Source organism: Tyto alba, unplaced genomic scaffold (genome assembly GCF_018691265.1).
Source record: "Tyto alba isolate M040663 unplaced genomic scaffold, T.alba_DEE_v4.0 Super-Scaffold_32, whole genome shotgun sequence".
Classification (NCBI taxonomy): domain Eukaryota; kingdom Metazoa; phylum Chordata; class Aves; order Strigiformes; family Tytonidae; genus Tyto; species Tyto alba.
Window position 1 is genome coordinate 1,145,230 of NW_024881307.1, and position 23,258 is coordinate 1,168,487.

General features: G+C 41.4%; 1 protein-coding gene across 3 annotated transcripts in view; it reads right to left on the minus strand.

The window, feature by feature from the left end:
• Positions 1 to 23,258, minus strand: part of LOC104364349 (homeobox protein PKNOX2) — a 90,411-nt gene that overhangs the window by 12,157 nt on the left and 54,996 nt on the right. The window contains exons 4-7 of one of the 3 annotated variants that reach the window (XM_042800668.1): positions 14,655 to 14,763; positions 9,174 to 9,313; positions 4,526 to 4,697; positions 1,129 to 1,317 (exon numbers count right to left, since the gene is read on the minus strand). In XM_042800668.1, the coding sequence (XP_042656602.1) occupies positions 1,129 to 1,317; positions 4,526 to 4,697; positions 9,174 to 9,313; positions 14,655 to 14,738 (585 nt within the window). In that variant the 5' untranslated portion in view covers positions 14,739 to 14,763. Of the gene's footprint in view, positions 1 to 1,128; positions 1,318 to 4,525; positions 4,698 to 5,181; positions 5,295 to 9,173; positions 9,314 to 14,654; positions 14,764 to 23,258 lie in introns of those variants that run through there. The other 2 variants (XM_042800670.1, XM_042800669.1) reach the window with 2 other exon arrangements.

Sequence of the window (23,258 nt, forward strand, 5' to 3'; positions counted from 1 at the left end):
AATTCTGCAGCACTTGAAGCTGAGCTGCTAAAAATGCTGCTAAAAATTATTTTCCTTTTCCACCACCCTAAAAATGCCCTGAAAAGCTCAATAAGGCCCCCAGCACTTGCCTCTTTTTGGGGAGAACCCCAAGAGCTGCCTGGGTCATTTTGGGTCAGCTGCAGTTATTTCTGATGTTATTCTGCAGTTATTTCAACCCCAAATTTCATTTCACCCCCCAAAAAATCTGAGATAGAAATCCCCAAAGGACACACAATATTGCATCAAGGAAGTTTTTGGGGTTGCAACCAGCCAACATGTACTGCCAAGTCACATGAAAACCCCAATCTATGGGCAACTTTTTTTCCAAATAGTAAGTTACAGTCCCTTATTTTTTCCCCAAAAGCCACCAAGGTGCAACTTGATTTGGCCATTTCAGTTGGTATTTCTGAAATTCCTGGGCATCTCCTTGTAATTTCCCACTGTGCTTGAGGCACCAAATGTTTCCTTCTCCCAGCTAAAACCCAAATTATGCAAAACAATAGTCAAGGTGAGAATGTTGATGATGCTGGAGGAGAACTGCAAGATTTTCTGGGGGAAAAAAAGGAGCAGGGAAGCCAATAAGGGTTATCTGAGACCAAAAAAATCTGTTGAGCTGCCTTGAAATGAAGACAAGAATGAGGAGAGAGGAAGTAGTGGAAAAAATCATGGTGTTTCTCTTCCTCCCACAAACAAATAATATTTTTTAATGAAAAAATGCTAATTTTTTGTCCATTTTCCCATGCATTTTCACGGCTTCTGCAATTCCTTCCCCCCAAATTTCATTGCTGCAGCATAAGAGTTTAGAAGAAGCCCTCATCTCTCCTTTCTGCAGACACACAAACATTGGTGTTGCACTTCTGCTAAACCCATGAAAAAAAACAGCCATAAAAAAAAAAAAAAATTAAAAGCTTGCCACAGCATCATTTATTAAACCATATGAGCAAGATACAGGGTTTTTAAAAATTGTTTTCCTCAGTCAGGGATGGGCTTTGATGAATTTCCAGGAGGCCACAAGAGTTGTAGAGAAACCTTGAAACCTCACTGGCCCAACATGACTGTTGGCCAATGTGCAACAATGTCAATTACAGGCAATTTTAAAGGTGTTACCTGGGGGTGGAGGCTGATGGAGGAGGGGTTGGGGGAGTAGGGCCCCCCTAGGTCATTCCTGAGTAGGTTGTCACTGTGCATCTTGGTTTTGAGGCAGGTGATGTAGCGGTTGCAGAAGTCCTTGCACAACTCGTTGACCTTCTCCAGCTCCAGAAGGTGGATGCGCAGCACCTGGATTGCCTTCACCATCTACACAAAAGCATATTGCAGCAAAGTTAAAATAATTTTTTCCCTCAATGCATTGAAAAAAAAAAAACCCAAAATTAATATTCTTACCCAAAATCTAACCTGGAACTGATCCCTATGGTACAATTAAATTTACTTCCTTTCTCAGCACACCAAAAAAAGCCACAAAAATCAATATTCTTGCCCAAAACCCATCCAAGAGCCCATCCCCCTGCGTTTCTTTTCCCTCTCCATTAATCATACCTCTGAAATCCCAAGAAGTGAAAATTCATGAAATTTACCATTGCCTTCATAGGAATTGCTCCTTTGCTCAAAAAAAGGCTGAGCCAAAGCCCTGGATGTTGAAAAGTGTTTGGTTATTCTCAGGAGGCCACTTCTAATAAGATTACAGGGCTGCAACTCCACCATAAGCTGTTGCCAGTGCAAAGCCTGGGCCTCATTAAAACGTACCCCATAAACGTTAAAAAATTTACACATAAAACATTCCTCTCGCCGAGCTGAAACCTTAAGTTTTACAGCCGCTGTTTGAAATCTTGCATAATATATAAAATTTCAGCTATTCACTCCGGGGCAATAAATCCGGTTTTATGTAACAAAGCGTCTTTGCATTTCAAAGGGTGTTTTTAACTTGCAAATTTTAGTGGTCATCTTTACAAACTGCGAGTCGCCATGGTTGGGAAACATCCTGAAAAATCCAGAGCGAAACAGGTGGCAGCTCCACAACGGAGAAAGCAAATTTTCGGTTGAACAACAAGGATGATGAGTTGTGGCTGGAAAAATCCTTTTTTTTTTTTTGGTCTTTTTTCACTTTTTTTATTCCTTTTTTTTCCTCCTCTGCAGTTGGTGCAGGCAAAGCACAAGGTGGAGGCGTCGCGCCCCGGCTCTCCGCATCCTCCCAGGGCTCAATGGCCATGAAAGTCAATATTCAAGGGCAAAGGCAAGAAGACCTGACACATATATGTATAAAAAATAAATCTCTCAATTATCTCAGCTCATTTGCTTAGGGTCTCATTTTATGTCCCTGCTCCGCTGCGTCGTATATCTGTCCGGATAAAGAGTTACAGTCCGACGGCGTACGTGCGCGGGGTTGTAAAAAATACAGATGCTGAATTAATTGACTGTGTGGCACTCGGCAGCTGATTGAGTTGATAATGGTGAGATCTGACCTTTTTCTAATTTCTAATTATGTGCATCTCGGCAGTGAGGAATACATGACTCTTATTCTAATGATAGCTAATGCAGCTGGCCTTTTCATCCCTGCTTTGCCATCGCTGATTTCCAAGGAATTGGTGGCATTAAAAAAAAAAAAAAACACCCCAAAAATAAACAAAAAAAGGGACAATGCAAATAGGGAAAAAGCATCAGCTCGTGAACAGGTTGAAATGTTGAGTTTTGATCACTGTAAGATTTTTTCATCCAAAATTCCCTCCAGTTGGCACTTCCCACCAACAGGAACAGTCCTTCTCCAGCATCACATGAACCATCTCCTCTGTCTTTATGAATGCCAACCACACTGAGCAATTTGGACAGCTTTTGGAGAAGTCTTGGGCACTGGATAGAATACATACATACAGATGCATCCTCAAAATAGGGAAGAATTACATATATATATATGAATATGAATATGAATATATCCAGTGCTGCAAGGTCATGCATGGGATCAATGCAACTGCCAATAGCCAAATTTCACTTCAGCAGTGAGTTGCTCCAAAACATGCCAAAAAAAGATGATTGGTGTGGGTTTTTTTAAGAAACCACCTAAAATCCAGTGAAAATAGCCTCTGTGGACACATTTCCTGCACTGACCATTTGCTGGAGATGTTTCACCTTGATATGTGTTGATATGTGATAGGCTTTCCTCCTCCCAAATATTAGATTTTTTTTAGCTTCAGGTGGCTTCATGTCTCTCTTGCTAGATCATTGCAACCACTGATATATAATTTAATGTGATGGGTTTTTTTCTGGTGCATCTCAACTTTTGATGCATGTTCAGTCCCAAAACTGAAATAATCCAAAACATTGCTTTTTTTGGTTGCTTGTCCCAGAGTGATTTCTGTTCTTGGCTATAAAACATTGTGAAATGGGTTTAGTAATCCACAAACAGGGTTTGCATGACCTGCAGTTTTTTTGGAGGGCTTTCCACAGATGGCCAAGTCACTCTTGATTTAGAGATGTTGCAAAACTCTCCTCCACAAGCCGAAATTGGGCACAAAAGGTGCAGGATTTTAATCCATCTTGAAACTGCTTCTTGCTTTGTTTAGGAAAGTGCTAGTTTTTTCACTTGGATGAGCATTGCTTGTTCTTCTTCCTTCCATGACAGGTCATTAGACAAAAATCACCTCCTTGATATCTGTAATATTTGGAAAAAGCTGCCTGTGAATTGCCTGATTTTGCTTCTTTTCTGGGATGGAAATCCCTCTGCTACAAGTCCCAGGGGACAAGCCAACGCCCCAGGGAAGGTGTTTTGCTCTTTGCATCAGCAGAGGTTGGCAAAAATGCCTCTTCTGACCTTACCCAAATGGTGCCATGGACCTGTCTACCAACACACTTGCCATGGAGACAACATGTGGAGGCTTCCTGAACAAAATAATAGGATTTGGGGATGTTTCCTGAGGTCCCCGCAAGAGAAAAGCTTCATCCTAAGCAGAATCTTCTGAGACACCTTCCAGCAGCAACAGGTACACTAGGAAATTTGGGTTGCTACGACAGAGAAGCCACCAGAAATGTCCACAGTGCCCCGAACCATTGATATGCATCACTCTTTTTTGGAAAAGCTCTTATTTTGCCTTGCTTCTAGGACAAGGGCTTGCCATCGCCCTTGAAACACGATGGTGCCAGACGAGAATACAAAACCTATTGCATGTTTCACCAGAGAGCAGCAATTCCTGCAGAGATACCAAGTTTTGAGGCACAAACCAGCCATCTATCTTGGCTGTTTCCAGGAAATCCGTTGACGCCATGGAGTCTGTGTAGGAAAATTAGCCAAAAATTGGGCAGGGGGTTGTTCTCACAGGGCATCTTAAGGAAAAGGTCTCAGAGAAGGTCCTGCAGAAGGTCTCACAAGGTCTATAGAGAACATTATCAAGACAGCTAACACTACAAATGAAGCCCAAAATGTTGCCCAAGGTGGTAGATTTTCATAATTTGTTCCTCATCCCCTACCTTCTTCCCGCCCCCCAAAAAACATCTGCCAAGCCCCAGCTGCCTCTACCAGGTTGTCCAGCTCAGGGTCATCGCTGAAGAAGGGTTTGTGCTCCTGCTCCTGCTGGTGGACAAAGTTCTCAATGTCGACGTCAAAGCTGGCTGAGGTGATGCACTCGGAGCCCTGCGTCGCCTGCTCACACTTCTCAAAGAGCAGAGTCAGCAGCGGGAACAACGGGTGCCTGCAGAGGACAAAGGAGACCACTGATAACACCCACTGGTTTAGGTCCCGTGTCCATTTTTACCCCAGACCATCCATCCATTTCCTCCCAGCTTGCAAAAGCCTGGTGGTGTAAACCTCACTCCCAAGCCAAAGCCGGGAGTGCTCCCTCTAGACCTTTTCCAACAACAACAACAAAAAAAAAAACGTAAAAATTGCAAGATTCATCTTCTCCACCAGGCAATGACTTCTCCCAACATCTTGGTACTTCCCATCATCGCACCAAAACCAGCATTTCCGAATGTTTTGACAGGGACAAAAAAGTTTGGCTTCAGGGTGGTTGTCTTGGAGCCACCTGCTGTCCTGATGGCTTTGCATTTTGGGGATCAACATCAGCACCCACTCATCAATGGTAATATTTTACCCCAAAATGTCTCTCTTGGTTGGAGATGCCAGATGGGGATGAGGTGGTATTTCTATACGCCCGCAGCATCCTATGGACCAACCTTGCTATGGGTTGCTCCTCCACCAAGAGGTCTCTTTCCACCTCTGTCAAGAACATCCATGTCCGTCCATGAAGATGGGTCAAATCCCACTTCTTTCTTACCACAGGATGACTCTTAGAAAACAAAGATTTGCAATTCTTCTAGCAAAGCCACTATTCACTCTAATGATTAGAAAACAGGCTTGCAATTCTTGCAAATCCACAATTTGCTCTAATGACAATGCTTAATCAGTGCAATATAAAATGCAAATATACATACAACACCAAAGCACATGGAGAAGAAGGGGATGAAGACCATGAGTTAGTGCAGTCCTCAACGACCCTCTTCAGCTATGCAAATTTAAAATAAAAAAAAAAATGTATTTATGGAGTCTTTCAGGGGAGAAATGCAAAATGCTGCTCCAGGGATAGTCTCCCACAGCATCCCAGTTATCCCAGTGTAATGGGATCCGCTCCATCATTTTATCTCCAAAAGATGGTCCAAAAGATGATTACGAATCACTTCTCACCAGTCTTTTCTGAGCCGGAGTCAGGTGAAGGGGTTAAACCCCTCGGCTAAGTCTTCATTTGCAGCCGCTAATACCGCAGCATATTATAGTTTAATCTGTCCTGATCCTGGTTTAATGCAAGATTCACAGAGGCTGGAATGGAGAATGGGGAAGGGGGGGAAATAATTTCATAATTTTGGCAGCCCCACCGGGGCTTAGCCGAGGGATATGAAAGGCAAATTCCAGGCAGCAGGCTGAATTATTGGGACTTATGAACCAGCAGCTCAGCGGCAGGTACCTGCTGCCATTTCCAGAGCCGCTCCATCAATTAGGAGCAAAGGCACGAAATTACACCAAGGTTGGGTTGGCTGTTTTTTGTTGTTTGGTTTGGTTTTTTTTTTTTTGGTGGGGGGAGGGTGTGGATTGCAGCCCCTGAGCAATTTGTAGCCCATTTGCTTTGAGGGGTTGCATCGACCAAAGGGGGATTAAGACCGTTGCTGGCATCACCCCACACTCTTCTGTATTAATAATTGAGGCAGTGCTGTTATTGACCCCCCATGAATGTCTTGGAGCACTAGCAGGGAGGAGTAGGGGGAGGCACAAGGCTGAGTAGGTAATGGTTTGCTTTTTCTGTTGGAAATAAAATAAAATAAAATAAATAAAATAAAATAAAATAAAATAATAAAATAAAATAAAATAAAATAAAATAAAATAAAATAAAATAAAATAAAATAAAATAAAATAAAATAAAATAAAATAAATAAAATAAAATTAAATAAATAAATAAAATAAAAGAAATTTAAATCAACATAAAAGGAAAACTAAAAATAAATAAAAATTAAAATAAAACAAAAAACCCAATCCAAACCAAAATAAAACAAAACAAAACAAAATAAAATGAATCAACATAAAATAAAATAATAAAATAAAACAAGAGAGAGGTGCAAAACCCCCAGGAATGGGAAAGCATCAAGGCCTGTAGCCGAGCGCAATGTAGAAGAGTGGTGAAATTTGTATTTCTGCCACAAGCTCTATGCTGAATTGTTGTTACAATTTTTCTCCCCTTTTGTATGCAAAATATAGGCAGTTTTCTCTATTTCCAGCCTTCCTGTGGCCGCAACAAGCAGGGGAAGGGAATGACCACCATGGTGGGTTTGCAGGTGGAGACTGGCATGAAAATCGAGAGCTGGATCCCATCCTTGCTTTGATATTTGGGGGGAAGGGGGGAGAAAGGAGGATGTATGGGGAAACAGGAGGATTCTCCCCATCACAAGTCTTATGGAGGCAGAAGGTCATTCCCATGGCACAAGGAAGAGTTTTGGGGTGGAAAAATCCATTTTGCTGAATATGGTCTTGCAAAAAGCCCTTTTTCGTTTTCAGGGAATCCTCCAAATAAAAAGGCTGAACCAGCCCTGACATTTCCCTGCAGGAGAGCAGTCGTTTGCAGCCACTAATAAAAAGGATTCGACATGGGCTAATAAAGAGAAATGAATTCCTCTAATGGCCTAATTTTGCACCTTCAACAGGGCTCTGCCCACGAACTGGCAGCACTGTGGGCACATCACACCATGAATTTTTTTTTTTTGACCCGGTTCCAATATACCCCTTTCCCCCTACAAAACAAACAAACAAACCCCACCCCCACCTCCCCCCCCCCAAAAAAAAAAAAAACCTTAATGCAAAGAAATTCAGCCATTTCCCACTTGGAAAAATCCTTTTTGCGGTGCTGGGGTGGTTTAAGCATCATTTCCCACAGGAGCATCATCTCTACTGGTCCAAAATCTGTTGGGAAGTCCCAGCCCTGCTGTTGCATAAAGCCAAGAAAATAATGTAGCTGGGAAAAAAATTCACAGCAGAGATGTGATGCTGCTGGACCAGTCCCTGCAAAGATGCTCCCACGCCAAGCAGAGAGGGGGAGGATTAATTTTTTTCCCTTTTTCCTATTTTTTTTATGGGTTATAAACCTCCTGCTAGAGCATGAAACCTGGCAGGGTGACTTGTCCGGCATTTTTTATATTTCCCATCACATTTTCCTGGCGATTTCCCTCCAGGTTGGTCAACCGATGCTTACAGCTGATGCCTTCTGCCTTGGTGCAATTATTGAAAATTAACAAAAATCCATTGGTTTGGGTGGAGGGTATGGCCCTGGGAGGGCTAAAAATAACCCTGTGTGCATTTGATAGCTAATGACCTATACGCAATCCATATTAAGGTCTGTAGAGATGAATATTCAGATTTTGCATGCGGCAAAAAAAGGCTCATTGTGTGTTTAGAGATAAAAATATATTTTGGGTTAGTTTTGGCTGGTACCCAAAAACAAGCATCCAGGTTTAGGGAACCGAGTCCACATGTAGGACCAGACAACAATATTTTCCCCACTTTTCTGTGTGGGAAATACCTCCAAAAAGGTATTTCTGGCATTTTTTTTAACCTGCAAATTAAGGCTGCTGAAACTCCAAAGGTATTTTTCTGTTGTTTTCATTATCCCAGAAATGCTGCAAAAATCCTCGCAGAAGTGCAAAGAAAAGGTGGGTTTTTTTCTTGAATGGCATCTTTTGCCTTGAGAAAATTATTTCCATCATCAGAGAAAATCTTGAGACCAATGTGAATAATCCTCTGCGTTTTCCTGGAGAACTGGTGGGTTTATTCCGTGCCTTCATTCACCTTTTCAGACCTTTTGGATTCTTAATATTTCAATATTGGGAGTCAAAATATTCTAATTCCTTCACTTCCGAGCTGCAATTTTTGGTTCATGAGCCCCCTCAGTCCTGGCCATTAACTGGGGGATTAACGCTTAACCTTATACTTAATCCTAATTATATTATAATATTATACATTGTTGTTGCATCATTACTGCATACATTATAATATTGTACATAATTGCATATCAATTAATTGCATATTACTTATATAATTATACTATTTACATAATTATAATGTTACTTACTGCAATTATACTATAACATTACTGCATATATTACAATACTATATATTGCTATCTTCAAAGTGACAAAAAAAAGGGGACTCATCCACCTTGTGCCCATTGCTGCCCACGCCCTGTATGGATGCATGAACTGTGTATTTCAGATTAATATGTGACTTTACTCCTTCTGGGTGCTTTCTCAGCCCAAAATCGCATGGTTTTGCCAAAAAAAACCCACACCAATTTGGGTTTCCTGGGGGTTTGAATATTTTGCAGGGGGGTAGATGGTCTATGAAGGAGCTCCACCACCATGTGTTATTATCAATAGTTATTCTTGCTAAAAAGGGGCTGATTGCTAATCCCTTCATTCCTGTGTGTTAATTAATGCACCAGAATAATAGCAGATCAATAAAGCATTATAATAATGAATGCATCAACAAATCGATGCATTAGCCAATGCATTAATTAATGCATTGCCAATCGATGCAGTAATAATGCATTACAATAACTAAGGCATTAATGAAATAATGCATTAATTCACGCATTAATTAATTAATGCACACTGATATTAGTTTGCATCACCTGTAGACGGCTCGCTTGTCGGCCTCCAGCTGCGCCTGTGGGTCGCCGGCTGCGGCGGGCACCGGCGCGTTGGCAGCCGCCGCTGGCGTGGCGAGATGCACGGGCTGTGCCTTGGTGGGCTGCTGGGCTGTGGCCGTCATCTGGGAGGGGGGAAAAGAAAATAAAGGAGAGGGAAAAAAAGGAAGAAAATAAAAAAAAAAAAAAAACCCACACCAAAAAAAAAAAAAAAAAGGAAAAAAAAAAAAAAACAAAGCAAAACAAAAAAAAAAGAAAAAAAAAAAAAAAGGGTGTTGCAGGACTTTTCCACTGAGTTTTGCAGCCTTCTACATCAAATTTTTAAAATTTAGGAGGAGGCAGCCCCATGACAGGGCTCTGAGCAGGATGGTTTGGGGGGGGAGGTAAACATATATTTGCATTTCATCTAATCGTGAAAACAGCAGGTTTAAGTTTTTCCCACTTTTTCCCCAGTTTTTCCACTTTTTATTTGGGGAAAATAAAGGAAAAAGCCCAACATCCTTATTGCACCAGCAGCAAAGCACAGGTGGTGGGCAATTTATTAACGGATGCTTTGCAGAAGTCCCAGATTAAATCAGCTGCAATGCTGCTGCTTGCCAAGATTTTTTTCAAAGCAGGTATTATTGTCTAGACACACAGGCATTTTAAACTTTCTTCCAAAATTACGTGAGCCTCTTCCAACTCGCCAAGCCCAGGAATGAGTCATTTTTGCTCCAGCCAAAAAAAAAAAAAAAACCCAAACTTCTTCACCAGTGCCCAAATCACCCATCTTTAGCCCCAGTGCTGCCCCAGATCGCCGATGCAATGGGGATCGCTACATGCTGGGGCTGGAAATCTATAGGCAAAATTACATCTGCTATGTGATAAATCATTCTGCTAACTAATATTTTGCTTTTTTAAAAATTGCAATTACCTTAGTTAAATATATGTATTTAATATGTGAGATGCATGCGTGCCAGAACACGTGCAAATCACTGCATGTCCTTCTAGCATCACCCCTGAAACTGCCACCCCAACATGTACTGGATTGCACGTATTTAGGGGCAATTTCCACTTAAAATTAACAATTTCATTAAAGAAATCTGAATTATTTGCTGCTGGGCTGCAGACAGCTCCAACATACACAGCACGACACACTGCTTTATCATCACAAGATTCAGTTAAAAAAAAAAAAATTCAGGAAGAACTTTAATTGATCTGTATTCTAATGCATCAGCAACACACCCCTACCCCTCAAATCCAGTGGTTTTAGTGCAAAATCTCAGTGGAAAATTAACGCAAAGTGGGTATTTCACCTGCTTTGGCATCAAAATGTAAAAAAATTAGCATTTTCCTGTTTTCACCGGTAAAGCTTCAATATTCCCTTGAGCTAGGTAGCAAAAGGAAGACTCTGACTCTTGCTAAATATCATATATATAATTTATTTGCCTAATATATATTAATTTCTGTGTTTAGTTATATATAAATAAAATATATGTATATAATTTATTTGTCTAGCATACTTTATTTCTGTGTTTATATAGAAATAAAATATGTTTATTTATTTATCTAATATACTTCTATATTTATTTCTGTGATTATCTATATATAAATAAAATGGGGGGTTATATATATATATGTATATACACACACACACACACACATACATAAATACATAAAAATACCTATGTGTATACATGTGTATGCCCACAGTCTTCTCCAGCCAAACCCACACTTATACTCTGCTTCTTGCCACGTAAAAAACCTTCTTGCCTCCCTTAAAGGCTGAGTAAACCTGAGCTGGGCCAAAACTGCGACACCTTTTGCTTTTAAAATGTTTGACTTTAATATCTCCTGCCTGACCTTTTGCTGCCAATACGGTGCTTTTTTTTTTTTTTTTAATCTCCTTTATTGTTCATAACTCCAAAGTTTGTCTCCGGTGCCTGTAAATTCAGCCGGTGCTATTTAATTTAGAATTCTTCCAACCCAGAAGCGGGTTTGATATCCACCCCTTTTCCCTTCCCCAGTGCTAAGTATATTAGTGAAAATTTCCTATCCCAGCAGTTTAGATTTCTCTTTTTTCCCCCATTTTCTATCTAAAAGCAAAAATTAAGTGGATTTTGGGATGCTCCAGCCATGCCACTGAATATCTCCCCATACTCTTTCTCTTTTCCCCCTTTTTTCTCCCTATTATTTTCCTTGAAAATAACTTTTTTTTGAGGAAAATATCTTTTTTCCCCCCTTTTTTTTCTTTTTTATTTTTTTCCCCTTGTTTCCACTCATTTACCAGGACACCAAAGCCCTTTTAACATCCTGCCCCAAAATCCTGCCAAACTGGCTTTTTCCAGCCAACTCTGCAACTAATTGGGCTATTACGCAAAAAAAAAAGACTCCTCTGCGGCTGTTTTGAAGCCATTACCTCACCTTGGACTAAAAAAAAATAATAAAAAATTAATAAAAATAATCCCAAGTTGGTGGAAAAGAGGCAAGAGGATGCTCAGATGAGAGTATTTGCAGCCCAATGGGGATGACAGGCAGGGAGGAAGGCAAAAATGCAACCAAAATGGCTTTATGGGAAGCAGGTAGGGATGGGAAAGGAGGAAAAAGGCAGCAGGTTTCTGGCTCGGAAGCATGAGCTCCTTGTCAGTGGGAAAATGGGGGAATATGGGGGAAAAGGGGCTGGATTTGGGTATGAAAATTACAGGTGTTGAAAAAAAATGCAGGTGGGGATTTTTAATTTCTTTTTTTTTTCTTCAGAAAATGGCCCAAAACAGTTGCATGAGGGGAAAAAAGATGTGAAAAAAATATGTTAAAAAAAAATAAATTCTTAAAAGGTTTACAAATATGTAAATTAATTATGCAAAAATATGTCAGCATGTTTTTAAATGTAAAAACTTATGTTAAAAATATGTTTTCAAATATGTTAAAAATATTTAAAACTATTTGTAAAAATTTTTAAATTTGTAAAAAAAAAAAAAAAAAAAAAAAAACGTTTAAAAAATGTTTTAAAAGTATGTAAAAAAATCCCCATATGTTTGAAAAATTCCCAGGTAAAGCAGAGATTTCTGAGGTGTAGCTTGCTCAACAATACACATCGCCTCCCAGTTATAGTCCTTTTTATATTATATTTCTTTTTGTTTCTCTTCTTTAGGAAGAAAATCCTTTGCTGGACTTAGTGGCTGCTCACCAGGCAGTGGGGGCTTCCCGCAGGTTTAAATGCGATAATTCCTCTTCCTTCATGGTTTTTTTTGAAGACTACGGCCAAATGCATCACGTCTAGAGAGCAACCATGGTGAAGGTCTTCAGGGCAGGAAAATCTCCTAAACCAGCAATATTTACCCTTTTCCTTAGTGTTTCACAGTGAAATTTCTCTCCCACCATCATACGTGGGAAAAACAGTGGTTCTGAGCCCAAAAACATGCTGCGGGTACCAGGAGTTGGAGGGTTTCATTGATCCTACTGAAAAATCAACATCTCCATCCAATTTTTAATCTGTGACTTCTTTTAAAAATATTTTTAGAATTTTTAAAAATTTGTATAATTTTCCACTTTTGTCCCTGACATGACCACCTAAAGAGCACTTTTTGGGGGTGCAAAGCTGCTTTCATTGCTTTCAGTGCTGAAAATGCCTGTTTTTAAAAAAACTCTGTTTGCTAACTTTGGCAAGGAAATGGCTGAAGACTTTCCATTGGCTTTTTCTTTTAATTTATTATGTAAAATATAATTTTTATGCAGATTTTTACACAGACTCTTTAATTTTCAACAGGTAAGAGTTGCTTGGCAAGTACGATCACAGTCAGTATAAATGATGCTCTGTATTACATCCCATTAGCAGAACCAGCTTTTTTTTTTTCCTCCAAAGGGCACCTTTTCCCATAATTTCTGCTTCATTTTTGCACATTTCTGAAAATGAAGGTGATCACTTGCACAGCCTCTGCAGTAAAATATGAATACAAAGCTACCCCAACCTTATTTTTAGCACTTTTTTCCCAAAAATGGCCCTCTTGCTGATGAGGAGCTTGTTGTAGCTCTAATAATTTTTGAAATTTATCACCAACTCTCCTCACCTCTTCCCTGTCTTTGGAAAGAGGAAATTTGTGCAATTTGCTTTTCTAAACCTTAGAAATCCCAAATTTTCAGGTGAAAAGCTTAAAGCAGTCACAGCATTGAGTCAAAAAAAGCAATTCTTGGCTGCAGCTTTTCCTCCAAACCCAGTAAACTGAAGGAAAAATGCTTCAGCAACCCCCCAGTAGGGGGAAAATGGAGGGATTTGGGCAGTGATGCTCCTGAGGGTCCCCAAAATTTAACATATTAAAAGAGGGGGGCAGATAAGTGACCGTAGGGGGGACATCTCTGTAGGTTGCTGTGGAAAACCTCGGCTATTTTAAAAGTCCCTTAAATTGCCCATTAGGACTAAAACAGCGTCGCGGCTCCCTGCTGCGTAAGCGAAAAAGGCGATGTGTTTCGGCGCAGGGAAAAAAAAAAAAAATTGGGAAAAAAAAACCCTTCTCAGAGCAGAGCAGTGAAGCGAGCAAATGATGACACAGAAGTTGGAGGAGCCATAAAAACCCCACCGAGGTGTCGTTTGTGAGAAGTGACCTTTTCCCACCGAAGGAGACGAGCGGAAAGGAGACCCGGGTGGCTTCATGGGGGGTGTAAAAGTCGATTTATTTATTTTAGCTTGCAAAGAACAGGCTTGATTATTTTTTTTTTTCCTCCTGGGAGGGGAGACTTTTCTGCTTTTGCAGTCGAGATATGCAGCAAATGGGGGAAAACCTCAAAATTTCCCATATGAACCTCAAAAAAAAGCTGCTTTGAATACGGAGCCAGTTCAGCGCTCAGTCCGGATTATCCCCATTTGGTCATTGTAGCCAGGAAAGTGGAAACATGATATTAATTTGCCCCCAAAAAAATCTCAGGATGAGCTTCAAAGAGTGGGACAATCTCTGAAATCCAATCTCAACCCCCATGTCCAGCCCAATGGGGTGCTCCAGTAGAGTTTCTCTTGGACAAAGTCCTCTTCTTATAATAACTCCGTAAGAAAGCTTGGAAAAGTTATTCAACCCTTTAGAGCAACATTGTAAATGAAGTATTTTTTTCGCTCTGCCATGAGTCTCCAAAAAACGCCATAAAAATAAAATATAAGGCCATTCCTACAGCTAAACCTGTCCCAGTTTAGCCAGATGTTTCATCTTTTCAGCTTACTAACCTGCTGGCTGCAAACACACCACCATGTCGTCTTTCCAAGAAGACCTCTCAACCCCAGAATGAGCCAGAAAGGTGAAGAAAAGCCCACAGTTTGAGCCAAAACCCTTCAGTCCTGGAGACTGTGTCAAGAGGGGGTTTAATTTTTGCCAGTCCCTGAAATTAATATTTGGGGGTAAACCACTTTGTAATAGTCGTTATATAGGAAGACAGGATAATTAATGTAGGAGTTAGGGCTCATGAGGGGTATGGAGGAACCCACGGGTGCTGGGGGACACTCACCTGTGGGGTATCTTGGTAGGGAGGAGGGGGCACAGTCTGGGTGGCCATCATTGTCAGAGCCGGTGCCGGGGAGACATGGTGCATCCTGGGTGGGAGTCACATCGAGAACCTGCAGGCGGGAGAAATGCTGCTGGATTAAGGGGGATCTCCCCCTGCAAAAATCCCACAGAAGGGGGAAAAAAAAAAAAAGGGGATAGAAAGGAGAGGTGACATTCCTCACACATGCACCCCGGCTCGGTCCTCCACCACTTGCTCCCTGGAAGAAACCCAAGATGACTTGATGACCCATATCATAACTTGATGTTTATTTGAGATTCGTGATTTTGGATTAAAAAAACGTATGGGGGGTGAAGCAAAGAGGGTCGCTGGCAAGGACATCTTCCCTGGAGAACACCCAGGCAAGGGCAGAGGTCTTGGAGATGATGGTTGCCATTGGTGAATCTCATCACATTTTCTCCCTTGTGAAACCTGGTGAACCCAGGGCAATTTCTTTGCACCCCTTATGTCTATAACCGCAGTGCCTAAATAGGAGTTTCCATCCTCTTTCTAATTATTCCTCCTTTTTGGAAGCAGGAAGACAAGTCATAAATGCAAAACTTTTCAATTTCTGAAATTATACACTAAAAAACCCGCGAAATGATGTGTATCTCTGCCTTCGACCACCATGGAGTCACACCCTCAAGCACTGCATGCTCAAACCAGGCGGAAGATTGATTATCCATTGTTGAGTTGACTGATATAACTGAGTCCTACATTGACTTGACCAACTCAGTTGACTCCTATGTTGCATTGACCAACCCAGTTGACTTCTGTGTTGAGTTGAGCAACGCTATGGTGACTGAATGCACAAAAATGAGGAGAGAGGGTTCAAACCCTTGCTTGATTTGAACCAGGGAGCAAACCCTGATTTTGGACATCCCATGTGGACAGCCTTGAACCCAGGAGGTGGTCTGAGACATGCCACCCTCAAACTCTTTTGAAGTTGCTCTGCTTCCTGTAAATGCATAGTTTTATGGGTGAAAAACAGACTCTTTTGGGGGACAAATCTGTAGAGGAGCTCTTGGCTGGATGCTGTCCCCAGGGGTTGACCTGGTGGCAGATGTAACCAAAAAGCAACTCTTGACCCCAAAATGCCTCCTTTCCTATTATTTCACTGTAGCTGTGTGGTTGCTTCAGAATAAAAGCCAATAATCCTGCTTAAATCTTTAAAAAAAAAAAAAAAAAACCAAACAAAAAAAACAAACCACCCTGTCCTGAGTCCTGTCTGAGGTTCTGAGCTCTGTATTGAGCCAACTCACAAAGCCATGTGGCAAAATCTCCACAGAGCCTCCAAAAGTGCATTCTCATGCAGTAACTCATATTTGTAAGAGATGACATCTCTAGAAGGTTTTGCCCTGTTGCAAGGCCTATTGTTGCACTGGGTTCCCTGTTGGCTTCTCATCTGGAGAAGAGCCATGGTACCACCCCATGAAGAAATGCAAAAAGTTATGTAAAGTCCTCTGATATTGTGAGGGGATCTACCGAAAAATAGTGTCAGCGCCACTTTTGCCATGAAATGGTGACGTGCAGGAAGAAACGCTCTCGCACAAGTTCAGTAAAACCAAGGCACATTTGGTGTCTTCAGATCAATTTCCACAGTTTTGGGGGGAAGCTTCACAATATTCTGGTCTTCTCCATGAGGTCCACAGTTCCTTGGGGAAAGATTTGCAATATTCTGGTCTTCTCCATGAGGTCCATGGTTATTTGGGGGAAGATTCGCAATATTCTGAACTCCATGAGGCTTCAGGCTTTACAGGCACCACCAGGCACCAAGAGGATAAAGGCACTGAGCCCACATGGACATCCAAGTGCTGTCTGCAAGGGATAAGTGTCGACCATTCTTATTATTTTGCATGAATACATTAATTTATTTTTCTTTTTCCTTTGCACTAGTATGGATGACCCGTGAATTGAGTATTAAGAGGACACACCCAAAATCCTGTGCATTGGGAAGGCAGACTGGGATCCCTGCATGACACAGGCCTCTTGCAGCATGAAGGATATTGCATTTCTGGGATTAAAATGATTCTTTTCATCCTTTTTCCCCCAATGGCAAAATAGTAGGAGGCAAAATTATCTGCTCTCGAGTGAACTTGCAGCTTAAAATTTTTGGTGTCCGATGTCAAAACTCAGCTCACAGCTGCAGGCACGTCCTCGAAGGGTAACACCAAGGGAAAATCTCCCCACTAGAAATAGCTGCAGCTGGAGAAAAGCAGAATTCAGCACCGTGACAGTCTAGCCATCTCAGTGGGAAGCTAAAAAAAATAGAGAGACTGCTATTTTGGGAAAAAAACCCTGCTTGGCATGTATTGTTCATGCCAGGAACAAACCAACGTCTAGCACGCAGCGATTTATTGTGGGGTGCAAGTTTTCGGTTGAATATATTCCCAGAAGGTGGCAGTCCAGAGCCCAATTTAATTGCCAAATATCATCTAACCTGCTAAAATCAAACCATTCATTGAGGCTTTATGGGTGTTGATTTGTTTGGAGAATAGGACTTATAGCCAAATGTAAAAAAAAAAAAAAAAAAAAAGGACAAAAATGAGAGACAGCTGTTGCCAATAGCTGTATATTTATCTCGGGGGAACCAAATGCACTCAGGCACCATAAATATCCAGGGAAGTGCCTCGTGCCCGCGGGAAAAGCCGGACGGGTGTTTCACGACACAGGAGCCCCCAGCCATGAATCTCAGGATAACAGTGCAAAGCTGTCAACCCCATGAATTTATTGGCAGCCAAATGCAGGGAAGGGTCGAAAGCTGCTATTTTATGCATTAATCCTTTTTTATTTTTTATATTTTTTTATTTTATGTATTAATCCTCTCTCTTTCTTTTTTTTTTCCTCACCTCTTAAATCAATTTAGCCTCACGACCTCTTGACCATAAGCATGCAGATGATGAAACAAGCAGAGCATTGCCAAAACTCTGCCAACCCCTTGCAGAACAGCTCGAGGCAATGATCAAATCTTGAGCAAAGAGTGAATTTTGGGGGACTGGGAGTCGAGAAGGGCAGGAATTTCACCCAACTCCCGGGGCATTTGCACAGAGGAAAGAATTGGTGAGCAATAAAATCCATAAAGGCTCTTTCATTTCCGGAAGAGGCAGTATTTTAGGTTTTGGCAGCAACCTGAGATCAAAGTATCCTAAATTTCCTGATGAAATAAAATTTTTTCAGCTATCACTGAAATGCTGCCATTAAGTTAAAAATGTATTTCCCATAGAGGTTGCGTCTACCTAAAAGAGTCTCAGATTTATAGGCTGCTTTTTTGCCAGCAATATACTACCTCCTCTTTCAAATAAAAATAATTAAAGACTAAGTTGAGAAGTTGTTTTTTTTTTTTTTTTTAGTGTGGTCACTGATGCCTTAAAACATTTAAAAAAATCAAAGTTCTGCAGACAGTCATCCACCACCCCCGCAGGTGAATATGACCTCCTTGATTAACAAAACAGCTGTAAAACCATTAGAAGTGGAGCTGAATGCAAAAAAAAAAAAAAAAATAATCACATTGTTGGACTCCACGTTTTCAGTTGGTAATGTTAATATTAGCTTTGCAAGGTGCAACTGTTGTTTCCTAATCAATGGGAAAATGGGGATTGCTTTTTCTAGCTCATTCAGCAGCTTCTCCCCTGCAGCAAAACATGCAATTGGTAACAGTAGATTCAACATGAGGAATCAGAAAATCAGCTTTTCAGGTATTTCCTCTTCTCTATGCAAAGTTTCAAAATTACTAGATATACTTGAGGATGTTGTTCTGGCCACAGTAAGGTATTTTTCTGTATTAAGGGAAGACTGCCTTTTTTAAAGGGTGTATATATATGTTTTTTAAAGATTTGCAATGACACTATGTTAGTCATTCTCCCTCTGCAGCAAGCTGCAAGTTTTTTAAGCCACCATCTTCACAAAGGTCTTGTGCATGCTGAAGTTTATGAAATATGCATTCATTATATGCATATATCTAAGTTAAAATGAAGAAATATAGCTGAGGGGGAAGGGAAAGGCACCTCCAGAGGACGATACATCTTGCTCTAAACCGCCAGCAAGGACAGGTTCACTGTCGGCGGGTGATGCCAACTCTCCATTGGCCATAAAGTGAATCGAGAGCGACCCTCTCACTCTTGAACATCTCATTTCTATCTGCCAACTTTCACCCTTTTTGTTTGTTTTTACCAAAATTCACCTTTTACCCTGAAAGACAAACACCAGGTTTCCACACGCTATTAAATGAACCCCCTTATGCCAGTCTGAGCTCGTTAAAAATAAACTGCATGTTGTCAAATGGTCAAATACGGGGAAGAATCCCATTTTTCAAGACATCACCCATTCTTGGTCATTCCTCATGTTCAAGTATGTTTCCAAGCAGGCTCATGTGAGGCCTCAGCTGGGGATATCAGGAGCATTTATGCAAGAAATACCACTGCACCACAAAATATTTTTAATTTTGTTAGGAATATTTGGTAGCCAAATTTCCTCTATCCAAACACAGGTGGGTTTTTGCACTGCAAGCATCCTTCGCTCTCAGCCAAGATGCTGATTCCCTAAATGCTGACTTTCATACCCTTCCTAGCATCCAGTTTCCCCATCAAGGTGTTTCCCAATAAAAAAAAAAGACGAATCAAGTCTGTGCTTCTGCTAAACCATAGACTAAAGCAGATGGAGATTAGATATTTCCGCAGGATAAACCCTGGACCAGAACAAACCCCTTTTCTATTTTTCTGCTAAAAATGCTCTTGGTCAATGCCTAAAGCATTGGGGTAAAAGGGAGAGGGAAATGTCATGTCAGACAAGGCCAAAAAATTCTTGCCAATCACTGGTTTGGTTTATCACTGGATGGAACATCTCCCTTGGGTGCAGGGGAAAACAGCATTTATTTATTTAATATTTGCAAATTGTCCTCCCAACACCAGCTACATAGAAAGGGGGGAGCTGCTATAATGAATTTCCAATGAGAACAACAATTACCACTAAATATTTCCCTCCTCTTAGAAGATACCCATCCCTAACAGGCTCCAGGGATATCTCTGCAACATAAACACAAGAATAAAATCTGCAAGAGCCAGTCAGAGCTTTAGTAGACAAGGTTAATGTACCTTGAATGGCAGCATTAAACAACTTTGTTCTTTTTTTTTAAGTGGAGAGCTGAGATACCTACATACATTTTAAAGTGTTATTTTTATAGAGGGATACCATTAAAGCACCTTCCAAAACAAACTGGCACAGGGAAACATCAAAGAAGCTTCTTCAAAGTAACCTGAAAATACTTGCATTTTGTGAAATCCAGCCCCCGGCCCAATAGAAGTTCCCAGAAGAGCAAATTGTGAAATTTTTCAGAGGGCAAATCAAAAAGCTTTGAAGTGAAATGTAGCTGAGGAACCTAAAAAATGCACAAACTTCCTCTTGCCGGACATGAATTGTCCAGGAAAAGTTTCTGATTGCCTGAAGAGTGCTTGCAAAAAATAGGGAGCGGATTAATTTTCCAAGAGTTCTTCACTGGGAGTAATTAACTGTGAATAATTTATGATCAAAATCTTGCTCGACGCTTTCAAACCTTGCCTTGTGCTCTTCGTTTTCAATCGCAACCCGCTAATCCCATGAGAAAGGAATCGCTGAGCATCTGCATTTCCATCACTGCAAACACCAAATCTCAACCCTATGCCAGTCCTGCAATGGGAAGCTCCCATCCTCAAGGTCTCAGCCAGGTTCAGAGGAACTTATTGGAGGCAAAAGAAGTTGATGGTAAAAAAAACATGGTGAGTTTTGGAGAGATGGATTGGAAGAAGAGGTTTAAGTATGGGACTGAGATGAACCAGGTGCTCAGAACACAGGTGATTTGTGGTTTTTACACATCTTCTGTCCCACCAGCAAAGGTGACACTGGAGCTGTTACTTCAAGGACGGGCAGCCAAGAAGCAACGTGGTCAAAACCAGTCTTCCTCAGCAAAACCTTAGCCATCAGCCATGTTTTTCCATGCCAAACTGACAACTGCAGTCCTTCACCGATTTCTCAGCCAGCACAAGTACTGCAAAGTACAAATCAGACCAATGCCAGTGTAAAATCCACCTACAACCTCAACGTAGACATGCGCCAATGATTCCAGGAAAGATCCCACCGCAAACTATGCAATGACTTTTTGCAACTGTTGCTGCAGCTCATAAACACCCCGTGAGCAACACTGCAATTTTTAATAAATGCTTTCTTGGGGTGTGTATTTTGCAAATCAAAGCCTGCAAGCTCCATGCAAATCTCCCAACACCTGCACAAGTAGTTGTGCCAGGTACACACAAATAGAAACCTGCATTTTGGTGGGCTTGCCGAAATTGGTCAAAATAGAAACCTGATTTTGGGTGGGCTTGCAGTAATTGGGCTAAAACCAGCAGAACTAACCCAACTGCAGAAACACAGGCGAGACGTGACCGGGAGCGTGCAAAGATTTCCCCACCTGTGGGAAAGCCCCAAAAACAGAGTAATGCTGCAGCACACCTAATAAAAAACCTCTCCTCCCTTAAATCTGCCTCATTTCTTGCTATATCCTGCTATCACGCTTGCAAATTTTCCCTTTGGGAGAGGGAAAGGAATCCCTCTGGAGCAGGCTGTTTTCCTCTTTCCCATATGGCAGATAAATCAGAGCTCCTGACTCGCTGAGTTTCCGCTTCGCATCCCTCTCTTGCAGCTATCTGGCTCCTCTTGGTCTTACCTCCCCGCTGAAATTCCTTTTAAAATGCAAACTTGCCAATGAGAAATGACTCTACAAACCAGAGGACAAAACTAAGGTTTGCTTTGAAGCATGCCAGACTTCCCGGTATTGGCAGAGAGTTGTCCCCATCCAAGCCCTGAGTTGAGACATCAAAGATTGTGATGTCAGCTGCTGGCTTAATTGTCTCAATTTAAACACCTTTCATTTGCCCATTTGAAAGAAATTTTTTGGCCATATTTCCAGATCTAATGACAAAAGAGAGGTTTGAGACATGACGCAGTGATTTATACAAGCTCCAGCTAGCTAGGGAGTTACAAATAGTTTTGAACTCCTTTAATTATGCTTAATTACTCCATCTTCTCCATTTACCCTGAATGGTAGACCCTAAGATATATTCAGCCTGGTCTGAACTCAACACAATGAGGAAGCTGGAAACAAAAAAAGGACAGAAGTGGTCACGGTGTCAGACAGATGTGCCAATTTTTGTGCAACTTTTTTTGCACAGTTACAGAAGGTACAACCTGGCCTTGGAGGTACATCTCTGTGGATGTACAGGCTGCAGGAGGAGGAAAGCCAAAACGGTTTTCTGCCTGGAAAGTGGGGGACCCATGTACAAGGTGGAAAAGGCCAAGGGGAACCAAGTTATTTCTCATAAGATGTCTTCAGGATAGATAATTTCTATCATTAACCACTTAGAGCAATGCCAGCCTTCTGTTCCAGAAGTTAATTAGGTGGACACCCATCATGACACTGTTCTGTGCCTTTAATGAGAGATATCTGGACCTTGTTGGCACAATTTGCTGAAGAGATTTGGTTTGTTCTTCTTGCTGGAGGTGCTTCCCAGGCCAGGTTGCACTTATGTCCTCCACAGTCTCAGCTTTCTCCTAGAGGAGGAAAACCCCAGGTGCCCGAAGTACATCACAGGGCACCAAGCCCTTCCACACAAGTGGCAGACATCTCATGACACACATCACAACACTGATTGGAAAGAGGCAGGGAGGATGTCTCCTAAAAGAGGTCCTTGTGGTGACGCCAAGTCCCCCACAAACCCACCAAAGAAGTCATTTCAAAGTGAACTCAACCTGTACCTTTATTAGAAAGGGGGCAAAACTAGACTAATGAGAAATTCAGCTGCTTCATCACATCCTTAATCCTGGTATTTTTCGGCCAAGGGAAGGTCACCAGCAAGAATCAGGGCTGAAAGGGCAGCCTGGGGGAAATAATCCTGCTGTTATTGGCTGATGTTTATTAAAAGGGACTTTCACAGGAAGCAAGACTCAAAAGAAAAGACTCCAAGAAAAGTTGCTCTGCTGTGCTGTGGACTAAATGGGTTTTCCCCTGAGATGCCCCCATCCTAAATATCATTGGTTTGGGAAGAAATTAGGCACTTTTTCAAGGTACCTGCACAAACTGAAGGCAGCACCTCCATTTTCAGTGACCAAAGGTTTCTCTTTGCTCCTTTAGGAGGAAGGTTGCAGCCAACAGGGTTTTATTTTCTTTGTCACCTGCTGGATGCCTACAGTTTTGGCACAGATCAAGCGTATTTGTCACTCTGTCAAGCCCTAATTTTAGCAATCGGGGTTAACTAAAGGACTGCGAGACCCTTGGATTCATGTACATCTTATTTTAAGCACCATGTTTCAGTTATTTTTAGCTGGTGACCATTTCTCCACATCCTACTGATGTGCCAAAATTCTGCAGTGATAGCAGCCCATATTTCAGGGTATTTGTACAAAAATATATCTGTGTTTTTCTCCAAGCTGGCCATGGCTTGTGGAGCTCATAACAACATGTTTTCAATACTTGAGCTTTAAAGAAAGACTCCCTTCACAGCCTGATTTCTAAAAAACCAAGGAAAACACGGCAAAAAACCC